Source organism: Equus quagga, chromosome 15 (assembly GCF_021613505.1).
Source record: "Equus quagga isolate Etosha38 chromosome 15, UCLA_HA_Equagga_1.0, whole genome shotgun sequence".
NCBI classification, from domain to species: domain Eukaryota; kingdom Metazoa; phylum Chordata; class Mammalia; order Perissodactyla; family Equidae; genus Equus; species Equus quagga.
The window spans coordinates 11,736,786-11,754,823 of NC_060281.1; the positions used below are offsets into that span (position 1 = coordinate 11,736,786).

At 39.0% G+C, this 18,038-nt stretch overlaps 1 protein-coding gene across 1 annotated transcript in view; it reads right to left on the reverse strand.

Annotated features, from left to right (window-relative positions):
* Positions 1 to 15,946, reverse strand: part of HCRTR2 (hypocretin receptor 2) — a 106,875-nt gene extending 90,929 nt beyond the window's left edge. Inside the window, exon 1 of the mRNA XM_046641493.1 lies at positions 15,724 to 15,946. Within this exon, the coding sequence (XP_046497449.1) occupies positions 15,724 to 15,946 (223 nt within the window). The remainder of the gene's footprint in view (positions 1 to 15,723) is intronic.
* Between the last annotated feature and the right edge of the window lie 2,092 nt (positions 15,947 to 18,038).

Below are 18,038 nucleotides of genomic sequence, written 5' to 3' on the forward strand. Positions count from 1 at the left end.
ATAACACTTGTAAATATCTACGCACCCAACATAGGAGCACCTAAATATATAAAGCAATTATTAACAGACATAAGAGGAGAAATAGACAGTAACACAATAATAGTAGGGGACTTTAACACTCCACTTACACCAATGGGTAGATCATCCAAACAGAAGATCAATAAGGAAACACTCGCCTTAAAGGACACATTAGACCAGATGGACTTAGTAGATATATACAGAACATTCCATCCAAAAACCACAGAATACACTTTCTTTTCAAATGCCCGTGGAGCATTCTCCAGGATTGATCACGTATTAGGCCACAAAACAAGTCTCAATAAATTTAAGAAGATCGAAATAATACCATGCATCTTTTCTGACCACAAAGGTATGAAACTGGAAATCAACTACAGAAAAAAAAAACAGAAAAGCCACAAAAATGTGGAGATTGAATAAAATGCTACTGAACAATGATTGGGTCAATGAAGCAATCAAAGAAGAAATAAAAAATTCCTGGAGACAAATGAAAATGAAAACACGACATGCCAAAATCTGTGGGTTACAGCAAAAGCGGTTCTACAAGGGAAGTTTATAGCAATTCAGGCCTACCTCAACAAAGAAGAAAAATCCCAAATAGACAATCTAAAAGTGCACCTAAAGGTACTGGAAAAAGAACAACAAACAAAGCCCAAAATCAGCAGAAGGAAGGAAATAATAAAAATCAGAGCAGAAATAAATGAAATAGAGACTAAAAAAAAAAATAGAAAAAATCAATGAAACCAAGAGCTGGTTCTTCGAAAAGGTAAACAAAAGTGACAAACCCTTAGCTAGACTCACCAAGAAGAAAAGAGATAAGGCTCAAATAAATAAAATCAGAAATGAAAGAGGAGAGATTACAACGGACACCTCAGAAATACAAAAGATAATAAGAGAATACTATGAAAAGCTATACACCAACAAATTGGATAATCTAGAAGAAATGGATAAATTCTTAGAAACATACAACCTTCCAAAACTGGACCAAGAAGATGTAGAAAATTTGAATAGACCGATCACCAGTAAGGAGATCGAAACAGCAATTAAAAACCTCCCAAAAAATAAAAGTCCAGGACCAGATGGCTTCCCTGGTGAATTCTACCAAACATTCAAAGAAGACTTAATACCTATCCTTCTCAAACTCTTCCAAAAAATTGAAGAGGAGGGGAGGCTTCCTAACTTCTTCTACGAAGTAAACATTATCCTGATACCAAAACCAGACAAGGACAACACTAAAAAAGAAAATTACAGGCCAATATCACTGATGAACATTGATGCAAAAATCCTCAACAAAATACTAGCAAATCGAATACAACAATACATTAAAAAGATCATACATCATGATCAAGTGGGTTTCATTCCAGGGATGCAGGGGTGCTTCAACATCTGCAAATCTATCAACGTGATACATCACATTAACAAAATGAAGAATAAAAATCACATGATCATCTCAATAGATGCAGAGAAAGCATTTGACAAGATACAGCATCCATTTATGATAAAAACTCTAAGTAAAATGGGTATAGAAGGAAAATACCTCAACATAATAAAGGCCATATATGACAAACCCACAGCAAATATCATTCTTAGTGGAGAAAAACTGAAAGCTATCCCTCTAAGAACAGGAACCAGACAAGGATGCCCACTGCCACCACTCTTATTTAACATAGTATTGGAAGTCCTAGCCAGAACAACCAGGCAAGAAAAAGAAATAAAAGGGATCCATACTGGAAAAGAAGAAGTGAAACTGTCACTCTTTGCAGATGACTTGATTTTATATCTAGAAAACCCTAAAGAGTCCACTAAAAAACTTTTAGAAATAATAAAGGAATACAGTCAAGTTGCGGGATACAAAATCAATGTACAAAAATCGGTTGCATTTCTATACACTAACAACGAAGTAGCAGAAAGAAATTAAGAATACAATCCCATTTACAATTGCAACAAAAAGAATAAAATACCTAGGAATAACCTTAGCGAAAGAGGTGAAAGATCTGTACACCAAAAACTACAAAACATTGTTGAAAGAAATCGAAGAAGACACAAAGAAATGGAAAGATATTCCGTGCTCTTGGATTGGAAGAATTAACATTGTCAAAATGTCCATACTTCCTAAAGCAATCTATAGATTCAATTCAATCCCTATCAAAGTTCCAACAACATTTTTTATGGAAATAGAACAAAGAATCCTAAAGTTTATATGGAACAACAAAAGACCCCAAACAGCCAAAGGATTCCTGAGAAAAAAGAACAAAGCTGGAGGTATCACACTCCCCGATTTCAAATTATACTACAAAGACATAGTAACCAAAACAGCATGGGACTGGCACAAAAACAGACATACAGATCAATGGAACAAAATTGAGAGGCCAGAAGTAAACCGACACATTTATGGACAGCTAATATTCGACAAGGGAGCCAAGAGCATACGATGGAGAAAGGAGAGTCTCTTCAATAAAAGGTGTTGGGAAAACTGGACAGGCACATGCAAAAGAATGAAAGTAGACCATTCTCTTACACCATGCACAAAAATCAACTCAAAATGGATTAAAGACTTGAATGTAAGACCCGAAACCATGAGACTTCTGGAAGAAAACATAGGCAGTACGCTCTATGACATTGGTCTGAGCAGCATATTTTCAAGTCCCATGTCTGACTGGGCAAGGGAAACAAAAGAAAAAATGAACAAATGGGACTACATCAAACTAAAAAGTTTCTGCACAGCAAAGGAAACCATCAACAAAACGAAAAGACAACCTAACAATTGGGAGAAGATATTTGCAAACCACATATCAGATAAGGGGTTAATATCCAAAATATACAAAGAACTCATACAGCTCAACAACAAAAAAACCAACAATCCAATTAGAAAATGGGCAAAAGATCTGAACAGAGATTTCTCCAAAAAAGATATACAGATGGCCAACAGGCATATGAAAAGATGCTCAACATCGTTAGCTATCAGGGAAATGCAAATCAAAACTCCAATGAGGTATCACCTCACTCCGGTCAGAATGGCTATAATTAACAAGACAGGAAACAACAAATGTTGGAGAGGATGTGGAGAGAAGGGAACCCTTGTTCACTGCTGGTGGCAGTGCAAACTGGTGCAGCCACTATGGAAAGCAGTTTGGAGTATCCTCAGAAAATTAAGGATAGATCTACCATATGATCCAGCTGTCCCACTGCTGGGTATTTATCCAGAGAACTTGAAAACACAAAGGCATAAAGACACTTGCACCCCTATGTTCACTGCGGCATTATACACAATAGCCAAGACTTGGAAGCAACCTAGGTGCCCATCAAGGGACGAATGGATAAAGAAGATGTGGTATTTATATACGATGGACTACTACTCAGCCATAAGAAATGACGAAATCCAGCCATTTGTGACAACATGGATGGACCTTGAGGGTATTATGCTGAGTGAAATAAGTCAGAGGGAGAAAGTCAAATACCACATGATCTCACTCATAAGTAGAAGATAAAAACGACAGAAAAAATAAAACAACAACATAGCATTGGAGATTGGACTGGTGGTTACCATTGGGGAAGGGGGGAGGGGGGAGGGCAAAAGGGGTGATTAGGGTCACATGTGAGGGGATGCACTATAATTAGTGTTCGGTGGTGAACATGATGTAATGTATCCAGAATTTGAAATATGATGTACATCCAAAAAAAATAAAAATTAAAAAAAAAAGAAAAGGTTAAAAAAAAATTTTAAATTTCACTGATATGTAAGGAAACTGAAAGATTTGGTCAAAAGAGTTTGTTGTTTCTCTTATTCCTCATTAAGTGAAGTATCTAGAACTATCCAGCTATTACCAACATTGCTCTTGAGCTCCTCCTGAAATTACGATTTTTTCAAGTGTCTGCACAGTCTAGTGTAACAGAATTGGCATTAATCACTGGTGATGGGGGAGCATGACAAAGGATTCCTAAGGCTGAGACTCTGTGGGCATTCCTGAAACATCCAGGGCTTTTATTGCAGAAAGTATGGAGTCATGGGAACATTCACTCTCAGCTCTCTTATCTCATCTGGGACACGAATGGTCAAATGTTTCCTCCAACTTTTATAAAGACGTGAAAAGTAACTAGGCAATACTTTGACAGAAAGAGGGCATAAGTAATTTTTGCACATTATGTCCTCTCCTCAGTTATTGCAGAAATATAGTATATTATTTGGAAGGATCTTAGTGTAACTTCCTTGAGAAAAACAAAAACAAAAACCTGCCACAGTTTGTAAGTTCCATTTATGTTCCATGAGAAGAACAAAATAGCTTCATGGTAACGTCAATCGGATCTCAGTGCTAGGGAGAGATTTTCCAAATGGTCTCCCACTTATTTGATTGTGTGCGTTCCTTAAGATACTAATCAAAATTATCACAGACATAATTCAAATTATTGAGGTTTTATTTTAAATTTTTATACAGAAGAAATTTAAAGCGTACAATACCCAATTTTAAAATGTATATCTATCTATAGTCTTCCTCCTGGTGGAAGTCTAATACTTTAATTCATTTGGTAGCAAAAAATTGCTGTATGCCTGGCACTGAGGAAGCGCCTGCAAAAAAGAAAAATAAAGAAACTACTCTCACGCAATTTGCATGTTACTGAAGGGAAACAACAGAAAAATTAACAAGCAAACCAACAATATAATTTCAAATAGTAGTAAGTTGTAGGACAAAAATAAAATGGCATGGTTATCATAGCACATAAAGGGGGTAGTAATTCACACGGGGCCTTCTTAGAAACCATCCCTGAAGATATGACGTGAGCTGAACAAGAGCCACCCATGAGAGGGTCAGACGGGGTTAGAAATTGTGAAGGCTGTAAAGCAGGAATATATTGTTTGTTCAAAGAAAAGAAATTATGCTACAATGATAATCACCCAAGGAGGCTCCTTCTTACATGAACGTTAATTCAAAGACTGACTCATCTCTAGTGTATTTCTCTTTTTCGCTTCCCTGAAGGTTAGTTTATTTACCTAGGGAATAGTTGAAAATATCTCCTGATTTTGGAAAAGTCAATGCCTTATATCCAGTTTTTGGCATTGTTAAAGTTTGGAAGGTAGCTTCTTAATGCTGCTTGAGAAAACTGGAGTGTATTAAAATCATATTAATCATATAATACAATCCCCAAAACGTGTGTGTGTGATGTGTATGTACGTGTGCACGTTTTCACTGATGTTTTTAAGTTCTTAATTTTTTTTTTTTTTTTTTGAGGAAGATTAGCCCTGAGCTAACATCTGCTGCCCTCTTTTTGCTGAGGAAGCCTGGCCCTGAGCTAACATCCATGCCCATCTTCCTCTACTTTATATGTGGGACGCCTGCCACAGCATGGCTTGATGAGTGGTGCCATGTCCGTACCTGGGATCCGAACCTGCGAACCCCAGGCCGCCGAAGCGGAACGTGTACACTTAACCGCTGCACCACCAGGCCGGCCCTCTAAGTTCTTAAATTCTTATTTTCCCCTTTTCCACTGAGATAGTTTGGCTTCCTATCAGTGACAAGTTGCAAAGTTCATTATGCCTGGGGGGAAAAACACATCCATTTATAAACTAAGGTAATCTCATTGACTTTCAGGAATCTGTGAGTCACCATCATCATCTCTGATGACTTCAAAGAACGAGGTCTTTCTAGGCTTCCTGTGTCTGAACTATAAATCAAGCCCAAGCACATAAATGTCCCGATAATTGTGAAGTTCTTTTCCTGTCTCAGCTGGTGAGATTTGTTGACGTATTTGTTTTTGAGCTTTCTAAACTTGGGGAACTTTTATATTAAGTATTCTAACTGGAGAGATTAAGTTTTTAGCTATTTTTCATAATGAAAAGTTGACTCAGTTTCACCCAGTGACAAAATGGTTTCTTAAGCACCTAACCATACTTCGCTATTTCTGTCCCAGAAAGTTTAGCACAATCTGCACATTTTAAGAAAGACAAACTGGCTTCAAAATGATATTTATAAGCAATATACTTCTCTACTGAAGTGAATGACTCATCAAATTCACTCTGAATTGATGAAATAAAGTATTATACACAGTGGCTTTCTGACCCCATTTCTAGCAATGTAGTGATCAAATCAAGCTTCCACAAGGTTGTAAATTATGTACTTTATAAATTCATTTTAGAGTCACCTAGTAGGAATTAGAAACTCACTGAAAATCTAGAAAAGGATATTACAATTTTTAATCACTGCCATATTCCCATTGCAAGCCAGGAATAGAAAATAGAAGTTTTTAAACTAACCAAATTTTAGAAATTTTGAAGTCTTACTATGTCAACTTGTAGTAGGGAAATGTTCCTTGTAATTCTCTGAGGGCTGACCTAGCATCAGTGTAATATCTTCATTGATGATTTGAATGATAAAAATGCCATTTAAGATAAATTTTCAAATGAACATATTTAGAGCCCATTAGAGCATATTTAGAAAGTTTCAAGTAATTTGGAGTGAAAATTGGGGACTTAGTTTCAAAATATGAAAAATTTTTATCAGATCTCAAATTTTTAAGCTTTTGAGTTTCAGTGTGAGTGATCTAAAGGTCAAAATGATGGGTGGCTAGGAGTATAGAGACCCGTTGGAACCACCCAAATAAGTTAGTACAAAAATGATTTTAATGAAAAAGTTTATAGACTATTTAAAAATATCAATAGACCTATGACTTGCAAGATTTATAAATACATCTTTCAGGAAGAAATGCACAAAATTATCTTAAAGAGAAATTACTTCTCAAATTTAAATATTCAGCAAAGCAAAAATAGCAACAGTTTTTCCCTTCCTTTAGTCTTCTTTTTCCCTCTCTTTCTTTCTTTCTTCTTCACTTTCTCCTTTCCTTCCTCATTCAGCACGTAGAAGCCTCCTAGAAGTAATTATCTAGAAAATTTTGATTATGTCTTTTACTATTTATTTTTTTCATTAAAATAGGCTTGATTAAATGAACCCCAAACAGGACACAAACCTCAGTATGAAAACCTTCATGAGTTTTTCTGCCTTTGGATTTATTCTTTACTTTACCCCCAGACTGCTCTCGGCCAAAATGCAAACCAATGAAGGCACTGTCCTTAAAGTCTTTGAAGGGCTCCCCTTAAACTACAGTGTCAAAGCCAGCCGAGATCTTCAGGAGGGCACACAAGGCCTTTCGTAACCCAGCCCTTATCTAATGCTCCAGCTTCATCTGGAGACTCTGCTCATCCTCACTGCACTGGAGTTACCCAATTGCTTAATATTCTCTTCATAGCCCATGCTATTTCACGCCTCTTTGATTTTGTTCACGTTGTTTCCTCTGCTTAGAACATCCTTACCCAATTTTCTTCACCTTCGTAACTTGAATTCATGCATTAAAACTCAGTTGGGGCATCATCTCCTCCTGGATCTTTCTCTAATCCCCCAAATGGAACTAAGTGCCCTTCCTTTGTGTTTTCATTACATCCTGTAACTCATCTATCAGAGCACTTGTCACGTTATATTATCTGTTAACGTGTCGGTTTCTTCAACTGGAATGTAGGTTCCTTGGTTTCTATCATCTTTTTACTCTAGACCCTTAGCACAGTAATTGGCACAAAGTCTCCCAATATATATGTTACTTCTATTGGCAGAGATCAAAAATGTGAAGTGGATATATCGATCAGCTTATTTTAGTCTTATGCCATTAAATGCTTGATTCCTCTAAATTCCCTTGTTCTGAGTCTATGCAAGTTAAAGTACTTTTAACTATGGTTTCTGTCACAGAGACAGTATTCCCTTACACCTTCCAGTCCCACTTGTAGTTAGGTTGATACAATGTGATTGGTTTTAACCAAATGATTATGAGCATGACTGACACGTGTTGCTTTTTGGCAAAGACAGTTAAGTGCCAGTATATTTTTTTAACGTTCATTCTTCTCCCACCATGACAACTTTAGAGGCTATATAACAACTTATCCCCAAATTTAAAAACTTAAGACAACGAACATTTATTATCTCACAGCTTCTAAAGGGTCAGGAATCTGTGAGAAGCTTAGCTAGACAGTTCTGTCCCAGAGGCTCTCATTAAGTTTCAGTCAAGCTGGGGTAGGTGGGGTGCTGTTGCAGTCACGTTAAGACTCAATCTGGCTGAAGGATTTGCTTCCAAGATCATACATGTGTCGTTAGCAGGCCACCTTTCCTCTCTGGCTGTCGGATGGGCATTTCAGTTCCTCACCATGTGGGTTACTCACAATAAGACAGCTTACTTTCTCCAGAGCAAGAAATCCAAGAGCAAGAGAGAGAGTGAGAACACAAGACAGAAGCTGTAATCCTTTATAATGTAATCCTGAAAGTGACATACTATCATTTCTGTTGTATGTTGTTAGCTACCCAAACCAGTTCTGGCACAGTGTGAAAAGGGACTACACAGGGGTGTGAATCCCAGGAGATGGGGAAACATTGGGAGCCATCTTGGAGGCTAGTTACCACAGAGGCCACATATTGAGGTTGTACATAAAACGTGGAGGACACCTGGGCCATGAGTCATTGGATGAAACAGACTCTTCAACCCACATTAGATGTTATATAAGCAAGAAATAAACTTTCGCAATGCTAAGCCAATGAGAATTCAGGATTTATTTGCTACTATGGCATGGCCTGGCTATTCAGACCAAAAAACCTCTTCATGTACAAATGTCTACAGAAAGAGACTGTGATAATTGAAAGGACTTCAAGTATTCTAGGATCTTTAAGAGTAAGTTTTTATTTAAAATTAGAAGATTGGAGTTCTTTTTTTTATTTTCTTTTGTGCCAGGTTCCCCAGGAATTTGGTTAATAAACATCTGTACTTAGAATGTTGACAAAATCTGGTAACAAAGACATCATACCTGAAGGCCGGACGAAGACAGTTGTCATCCTTTCTCCTGGCCTCTTGGAATACCAGAAACTGGCAAGCTTTTGCCAAACTGACACATCACCCTTGATATTCCCACATACTCAAACTTTTCTTTTAAAGTGACTTAAAATCGCTTCAAATACTTGAACTTTTTCACTAAATAAGACCTACCTCGTAAGATTTTTGTGGAGAATGAATGAGACAATACGTGTAACAATCTCTTCTGTAGAGTCAAATACTATATAAATACTAAACATTGTTCATATGTATTTAATATTAAAAGCAAATTACCAAAAAAGATACAATGGAAATATCCCAAGATATTTTTAAGAATAAAATACATATTTATTCTGAACAGTTTGTTTTTTGCTTATGAGAAAACAGTTCTACTGGAAAGAAATTTAATGCTGTTTCATTTCTAATTTTTTTTAAAGAAGATTAACCATGAGCTAACATCTGCCACCAATCCTTCTCTTTTTGCTGAGGAAGACTGGCCCTGAGTTAACATCTGTGCCTATCTTCCTCTACTTTATATGTGGGAAGCCTGCCACAGCATGGCTTGACAAGCGGTGTGTAGGTCTGCATCCAGGATCTGAACTGGAGAACCCCGGGCCTCCGAAGCAGAATGTGCACACTTAACCACTGTGCCACTGTGCCAGTCCCAAATGCTGTTTTAAATATACATCCAACCCACTTACTTGATTAAGCGGTCATCTCTCATTGAGAACAAAAGTGAAATGAGTAAATTCAGTCCTAAGAGTCAGCTGTTCAAAAAACTGGTCATATATGTCATGTATTTCATCCAACAGCATCTCAAAGTGTTCCATTGTCAGTGTCTAAGGTCATTTCATGTCTGGCTTGATGAGTAATGCCTCTTCGGACATATATGCTCTAGGAACACTATTATGTGACGTAAAGATTGACTTATTCGGTGTAATCAATAGAAACATAACTATTTTAAAGGTTAACATTAATTATGTCAGAAAAAGAAAATGCATGAGTAGGTTTGAAAACTGAAAGAGGAGATAGAAAGATCTTGAGATTTTCTGAGTTATCAAAAGTTGAGGCCCTCCATCTTAAATTGTGTCTAAAGACCACACCTTCAATGACAAAAGAATCCTTGGCCACAATTATCTACCATTTATCCAATGAGTCACCCCCCTAAACAGGCAAAAGCATTTTTGGCAGCACCTATTTTACCTTGAAATTTTCTCTGTTAGAGTGACCCTGGCCTGACCTTGATTAGCTTATCAAGTGAGCTCATTCTTATAGCTGAAGAACCGTCGTCTAGCAGAGGAAGAGTGTGGCAGTTTGCCAGAGCAACTCTGTCCCTCGTTTAGAGGGCACACCTAAGCACCATTTCCACTCTCTTTTCTTCTGTGTTTCTCAGTCAGGCTTAGCAGGAAGGGAGACAGACAGGATGAAGTAATGGAACCCAGGTGGGCTATGGAACCTGAAATTCATATTGAAATCTACTGATGCTACTTACTGTCTGAATGAACTTCGGAATAAGTTAAAATATCTTTCTGAATTTCATTTTTCTCATTTGTGAAACAAAGCTATTAATCTCTTCATTATAAATCTGTTGTGAGGCATCAATGAAATACATCTATTCACTGTGGAGCCTACCATCTGGGACCTGGCATACGGTACTCAGTAAATAGTCTTCATTTCCCTTTACAGTGAGAGGAGGAACAGGAGATGAATCCCCTCAGCTTTACCCGTCACATGTCATTGACTGGACCTTACCGGTGAGCCATTACGTAACAGAGCCAGCATCTCTAAGGGTGTGGGACATGTCAGAAGGCTACAGGAAGAAAGACGGAAGGATCTTCTTTCACCAGTGAGAGAACACCAGCGGTGGATACTTCTGAAACTTGAGGAGCTGAGTGAGAATTCAGGGATTTTGCAATGCTACCGTGGCTGCAGTACATGAGGATTTGCAAATATATTCTAATATGAAATAAGGAAGATTCATATAAATATATGAAATACATATGTGTGCCCTAATAAGTTCAATAAAAATTTTAAAAACTGGACTATTGTATTTGTATTTGAGTGTTAGATTTGGTCTCTTGAAAATTGGTATTGTTTTCATTATTTCACTTTCCTCATGTATTTTTCTTTTAATTATAGGAAGAATCCATTACATTTAAATTATCAATAGTACATATTATCTCATTATTGTCTGTCTATGACAAATGTTGCTGTTATCTGTGAGACAGCCACTTAGAAAGTTATCACTGAGATTCTGTTCAAGTCAAAAACATGACTTATTTTTACCCAGTAAAATTAAGTAGTTACGGTTTTAGTAAAGATATTGAGGCATCAGTTTAATTCTTATTCAGATAAGCAAGTTTGGCATTCTGTAACTAAAAAGACTGAAGTTTAAAGCATAATGGCTAATATGTCTATTGCAGTCACTGTTCATGCCTTCTACAGGATGTTGGCAGAGATGAGTAATGTATTATCTCTAACCTCTTTCTGCTTCTTGTGTAGGAAAGGGTGGGTTTACAAACATCCACAGAGCTGAACTGGGCATTAGGAGAAGCAGAAAAGAAATGTCTCTTAGGCTTCGGCGTAGCCGGAGCTTGCAACTCTGCCATTTTCATATCTGGGGAATCACATTAGGTTTGTAAGAAACAACCCTATTGCAGATCTTCCTCTCATCCCACCCACTCAATTCAGCTTAACTGTTACTGGGTAAATGCTTTACTGGGAAGTGTGCTTTAAATGAGTTCAATCAACGTTTTAACAGTGTACATGTATGTGTGTGCATGTGCGTGTGTGCACATGCACTCTTTAAAACTTTCATAGTTATAGACCAGCCAACTAACAACTCAGAAACTCTGGATGAATGGGAGCCAGTGCAGGAAAATTTAAACTGAGAAAAAGAGAGAGAAAATCACCATGATTAGATTAGGTTCATTTTACTAATGCCTTTTAGTAAAACACTAAATTGAGAAAAAGTCTAGAGCAGAGGCCATAAAGAGCTACAGACTGGCCATAGAGGCAGGAGATGGCTGCAAACCACATCAGGGAGAGATTTCAAGTGAGAATGGAGGGACGGAAGTTGGCACTTAGTGTCTACTATGTGGCAAGAGAAAAATAAATATATACACACATTTATACACATATATAACTATACAGAAGATAGCTATATATTATATCTTGATAAGATTTCTACAGGCAGGCATTATCAACCTTAATTTTCAATTGGAAAAAATAAACTTGGAGAGTTCAATAACTTGCTAATGGTCACACAAGAAGCACAGCTGGACTGAGGTCATTTGTTGAATGTTCTCCTCATTTTTTATATGGAGACAACAGGGAAGATAGAAGCATTCCAGGTGAATATCATGATATTGTTGAATGCAGAAGCAGGAGAGGTGGAGAACTGCTCTTTTCTTCCAGTTGTTTAATGTTTGAACTGACTAAAACCCATCTCTCCAACCAGTTTCACTCAAGAAAGAACAAGTATGAATTGCATCAAATATATTCCTTTGAGTGTCCCAAAGAGCCCCCCACACACTCATTAATTTTAAAAACAAGTTATTGCTCAAAATGTACTGGTTGGATATTGGATATCCAAATGATTGGATGCATCTACTTGTTACAGTACAAGACATACTTAGGAACAGGTTATATGTGGCATAATTTTGATGATACTGAAGAAACGCTGCTTCCCAAAAGAACATTGTCCCATCTTCCTTCCTAGGACTTAAAATTGTGTAATTAGACATGCACTCATCTTTTATTAGAGTGCATCTATGTACATACACAAATACACTCATGAAATTCCATGTAATTTTTGCCTTATTTTGAATGACTTTTGCCACAACTTTCCCCAAGAAACTGCTTTCCGCCTCTGCAAAGAAACATCTGATAGTGGAGAGAGGATATAATGAGAGAGAGGAACCATGGAGAGAAGAAAAAAGAGGGGGGAGGATCAAGACTGTGTCATTCTGCTCAGAGCATATCTTGTTAGATCATTTCACAAAAGGACATTGTGGGAGAAATGACTTCTAACTGATTACATTGTATTTGTAAGCTCAACAACGTTGAGATTTTCCAAGTAGTCAGTTACAAGAAAGTACAAATGCTAAACTGACCTGAAGGGTCAGTGATTGCATCTGCTGCCTACACTGTGGTATTTCACCTTCATACCTAATGTTGCCTCGTTATCTTGCATGAATAATGTGATTTCTTGTCCTGCCACTCTCTGCATAAAATTACTTACACCAGAGGGGCAAAAAAGCAATTCTCAATCTAATTCGTTTTGCAAACTTGACAGTGGCATCAAAGAGCAGGAAGTTCTCTGTGAATAATGACACTGCTCATTTGTTTAAATGTCAAACTTAAACCTCATCAACTTTCAGGGAATATGTCAGTAAAGAATGGGTTTCAGTTCAGCCAGAGAGAATTTCAGTGTCGTTTCGTCCTGAGGAAAATAGCTGTCAGTATCTTCAGAGCAGAGTGCTTCGAGTAAACCTTTCTTTTTAAACTGAATGGAATTGGCTATTTCAGCACTTGAGGCTGTGGACAGTGCTCTCTTCCTTAACAGGAAAACAAGTAGCCTCACTGTAGAGGTGTTTTCTTCTTGAGACCAAAACACTCCCCAGGTTAGCAAACATGTACCCCTAAACTATGCAGTTAGGACATAAAGACTATACATCACAAATCTGTGCAAAGCCAGAATAAAATAACAGCAAAGAGGAGCAAACTTTATCACAGAGATTAAGCCTGAAATAAAATTAGGAAAGAGAAATAGCTATGATTTGTACATATCCCTGCAAACCATGTCAAATTTTTACTGCAATGCAATAATTTTCCTCTCCGGATAGTTTTTGTTGGAGAGAATGACAAAGCCATTAACCTCTCATGGTAATTTATTAACAGTGGACATAGATGCAGGGGTGAACAGGAAGCACATTTAATAGGCTTGCAGACAACCAGGAGCAAAGAATTCATTCTCTATATGCTTTCTAGCTCTAGAGTGGAATATCAATGGAGAATTCTGGATCTGAGGTCAGAAGAAATGGAATTGAATGGAAATCATGTTCCTTAATAAGTCATTTCATTTCTCTAAGTCTTGCTTCTTCTTCTGTCAAATGTGGGTTACTCTGAGGTTTAAGTGAGATAGTGTATGTGAAGGGGTCTGGCACACAGTAGGTACTCAACAGATGTTCAATTTGCTCAATTTGTTCAATATTTACTTATCATTAAGTGTCGGCATAATGCAGTGAAATGTTGCTGTGCTAGTGGCCATGTGTCCTAATAATCATAACCCTAAGGATGGATGACAAGAAAGGCGTTATTATTAATAGACTTATCCTTATAACAAAGATCCTTAATCATGTGTGTTTCCAGCTTCATAACCTTGTTTGCATCCCTAAAAGATTCCTTTTATGTATACCTTTAAGAAATCAACAAAAGGAAAATAGTCTGAAAATAATACAGAAAGAGCCAACTAAAGTTCTCAGAGGATTCTTATCTCTCTTATCAAATAATATTCTACCAGCTCTTTCTAGAATGCCTCTCAATCATGTCCTACCAACTACTCTGTCTGCTGAGTGGGTGAGACACTACTTTGAATGCTTCCTACCAAGATTGACACACTTGGGGAGAGAAGGTAAGAATCAGGTTAGTGTTGAAAGCCGGGTAAGTTCCTTACCATCCTCCACTGCAGCTACAAATTCTTTCTTTGGTCTTCAAAGCCTCCCAGCCTCTCTGACCTCCTTCACCTTCTCTCCCTTTTTATAACTGAAAACCAAGAGCATCTTCTCTCAGCCTCCCGCATCTCTTCTTGTAATTTTCAACAGAGATTCCCTCCACACTGCCCTCTGCATTTGAAACACCTCCCACTCTCCATTCATCAAGGTACACGCTTCTTCCATTCACAATTCATGTTAAGTCCTCCCTCCCTGACAAAACTCCTTTTCTTTAAGTGGATTCCCCAGCTGCCCTAATAAACACATCCCACAGCCACCCTATCACCACTGCACTCCCTCCCCAGCTCTCAGAAATTGTGCAGAGGTGAGGAGTGGGTGAGGAAATCTATATTTGCATGCAAACCTAGACAGGGATAAATAGAGACTAGTATTAAGCTTGGTCTCATCTTTGAAGAAAAAAAACAAAGTTAAATATTCCCCGAGCCTGGCAACAAGCATGCTCTGGAAAAAGTATTGGTCGAGTGGATGAATGAATGAATGCATGAATGGATGGATGCGTGAATGATTGCAATCTCCCTGGCACTTTTCTCAGATGCCCCTCCTTCTTGCTTGCTCGCTGCATGGTTCCCGTTGAATTCAGCTTCAGTGCGTGAGTGCACCCTCCCGCTTTGCTTTTGTCTCCATTCCCTGCCCTTTGATTACCACCTCTAGATAGAGTCTTAACCTCCTCCCCAAAGGGCACTCTACCAGCTCACAAATCCTTTGTGACTTCAACTGCCCCAGAGACCTTGCTCTTTAAGGGAACAGCTTTGCATTCTGCCACCTTTACTTCTACCCAAGCCCCCAAAACACCCAGCCACCTTACACAAAAGGATGACTAATTTCCCCACACTCAACAAAATCCGCCTGGAGATCCCGGTCGCTGCCCCTCTTCGGCGCTTGTCACCTAGACGCTTGCGAAAGAAACGCGGTTTCCCGCTTCTCTCTGCAGAAAAAGGAATCACCATTCCAGGGCTGGATCCTGGTTTTTGTACAATCAGAAAACTTTTTTTTTTTTTTAATAGAAAACCCCACCCCGAGAGCAGCGACCTCTTTGTTTGCATCCCAGAGGGAGGGAGGGGTCTTTAGAGCCTTAGCAGCCTGGGGCGGAGGGGACGCGACAGCCCCCTGGAGGGCTGCCCCGGACGAGACTCACCCAGGACGTTCCCAATGAGAGCCACCACGAACACGATGATGTAGCCGGCGATCAGGACCCACTCATATTCTTTCGGGTGTAGGTACTCCCTCCACAGGTACCGCAGGAATTCCTCGTCGTCATAGTCGGTGGGGTTTAAAAAGGGCTCTTGAGTTTCATTCAGCTCCGAAGCCGATGACCAGTTGCGACAAGGGGGGGAGTCCTCCAATTTGGTGCCGGACATCACGGGCTCCAGTCCGGTTCGGCTCAGTGCTGCAGGCTGCTCTTCCCCTGCCCCATGAGCACTGGGGATGTGCGGCGGGAAAGGCAGCGTGGAGAGGCGAGAAGGGGCTCCGGAGCAGAAAATGACGTGAAAAGTTATCGAGCCAATGCCTCCGGAGTCTGAGGCCGGGCAACTTCTGCGGCTGCTTTGCTGTCTTTGCAGGCGATTCTGCACCGAGAAGGGAGGCAGTTGAGGACCTAGGCGCCAGGCTCTGGAGCTGCAGCAGTGACACCGGCAGGAAAGAGCTACCTCTGGCTCGGCTCAAGCTCGATTAGTCCTCATTCCAGCACCGAGTCCGCAGCCCACAGCCTCCTCCCGCGCCCAGGGAGAGCTGAAGCTGAAGTGGGGGGGGGAAAAAAAGTAATGAAAATTATTTTAACCTGTTTCTCTGCGGGCTAAATCTCCCTTTCTTTTACTCTTTCCTCTCTTTCTCACGTGCAGTTTCTATGGACCACAGAGAGACATGTGTAGGTCTCCACAGACAAGCATGCCAGTGCACGGTTGATATACGATCCGTTGATGCATTTGTCTTTGTAAGGTAAATATAAAAGTAACGAGGAGGAGCCACGGTGTTCCTCAAGCAGGACTATGCAAAAGTCCTTTCAGGCAAATGTCTTCTCATTTGTTAGGTTCTGCCAATTTAGCACTTGCTGAATCTTCAAGGCATCTCCTCCTCTTCCCTTCCTCCAAACTGGGGAACCAGACCATTTTTGAATTGAAGGAGATATTTAGCTGAAATTTGTGTATGCAACAGCAAGTGTCATATGAAATACAGCAGCAGGATGCTAAGAGTCATAAATGTGCTCATAGCTAGTGTTGTCAAGTGAAGGAGACCACCAACACACCGAAGAGCGTTAATCAGCTTCTGAGTAGGATGCAGTGGTATAAGCAGAGTACTCTCTCTAGTGGATACCATCCCGCCAGTCTTTCTTCTCATTGCCTCAGGACTGCTGTCACCTGCCATTCTCTCATGAATTGATTTTGTCTATAAGAATAGTATTTTGGGATTTGTCAAAGTATGAGTTCAGGATCTCTTCATTCTCAATAACTGTGATAAGAGTATTGCATTTGATTGACTATAATATTGGACTTTGGAGGGGCCTTGGAATCATCTAGGCTGAACTTCAGCTTAATATTAGAAGCCTTCTGATAACATTGCTGATGTGTCCTCACCTGCTTTGGATGTGACCACCACAATTCACTACCTCCACCATCATGGGACTGCTCTAAAGGTTAAAAAACTGTTCCTTACATTACAATAGGGTCTTAAATCAACATTTGTCTTTCTCAGTCTTTTACTCTCAGTTCTTAGTTTGCATCTTGATGTTACATGGAATACATCTTCCATATGACAATCTTTCACATATTAAAAGTAAGCATCATAGCCCCCCACTTCCATGCTCCCTACTTCACTTTCCCCAATTATTTCCATTGTTTTTGAAATGACACTATTCCCACAACCTATATTTACTTGGTCTTCCTTAAGACAGTAGTCAATATCTTGCATGATACACAACTAAGAGGAAATGCAGTAATCTTGTTTGGGTCTTGCCACTACAAAATGTACGCTGTTATTTGAAGCAACCGATGCCTGTACCTAATTATTTTTTAATAGTCGCAAGACACGGTTGGTTCCTATTGAGCGTTTAGTCAATAGCCCTTACCCGACTACCCCCAATTGTAATTCTTCACATCCATTTTGTACTTTACAGTTTACAAAATTCTTTCATACACATTATTTTAAAAATCCTCGGAGGCTGGCTATTATGAACCCTGTTTTATAGATGAGGAAACTGTTCCTGGGGAAATTTAATGATTTACCAAAGGTCAAGTGACTAATCCGTGGCAAAACCATCCACTTCTTCTGATCCTGGCCCGGTGCTTCTATTATTCCGCAGATGTCATAATGCACAAGAAATACTATGTTGTATTTTCCCAATCTTCACCGTTCAAATTTCTTTTTAAGAGAAGAGAATAAATAGGCATTTTATTGTTTTGACAAGTATAGACTTAGTGCTCTTATTCCACTCAATGATACAAGTTAAACAAGATT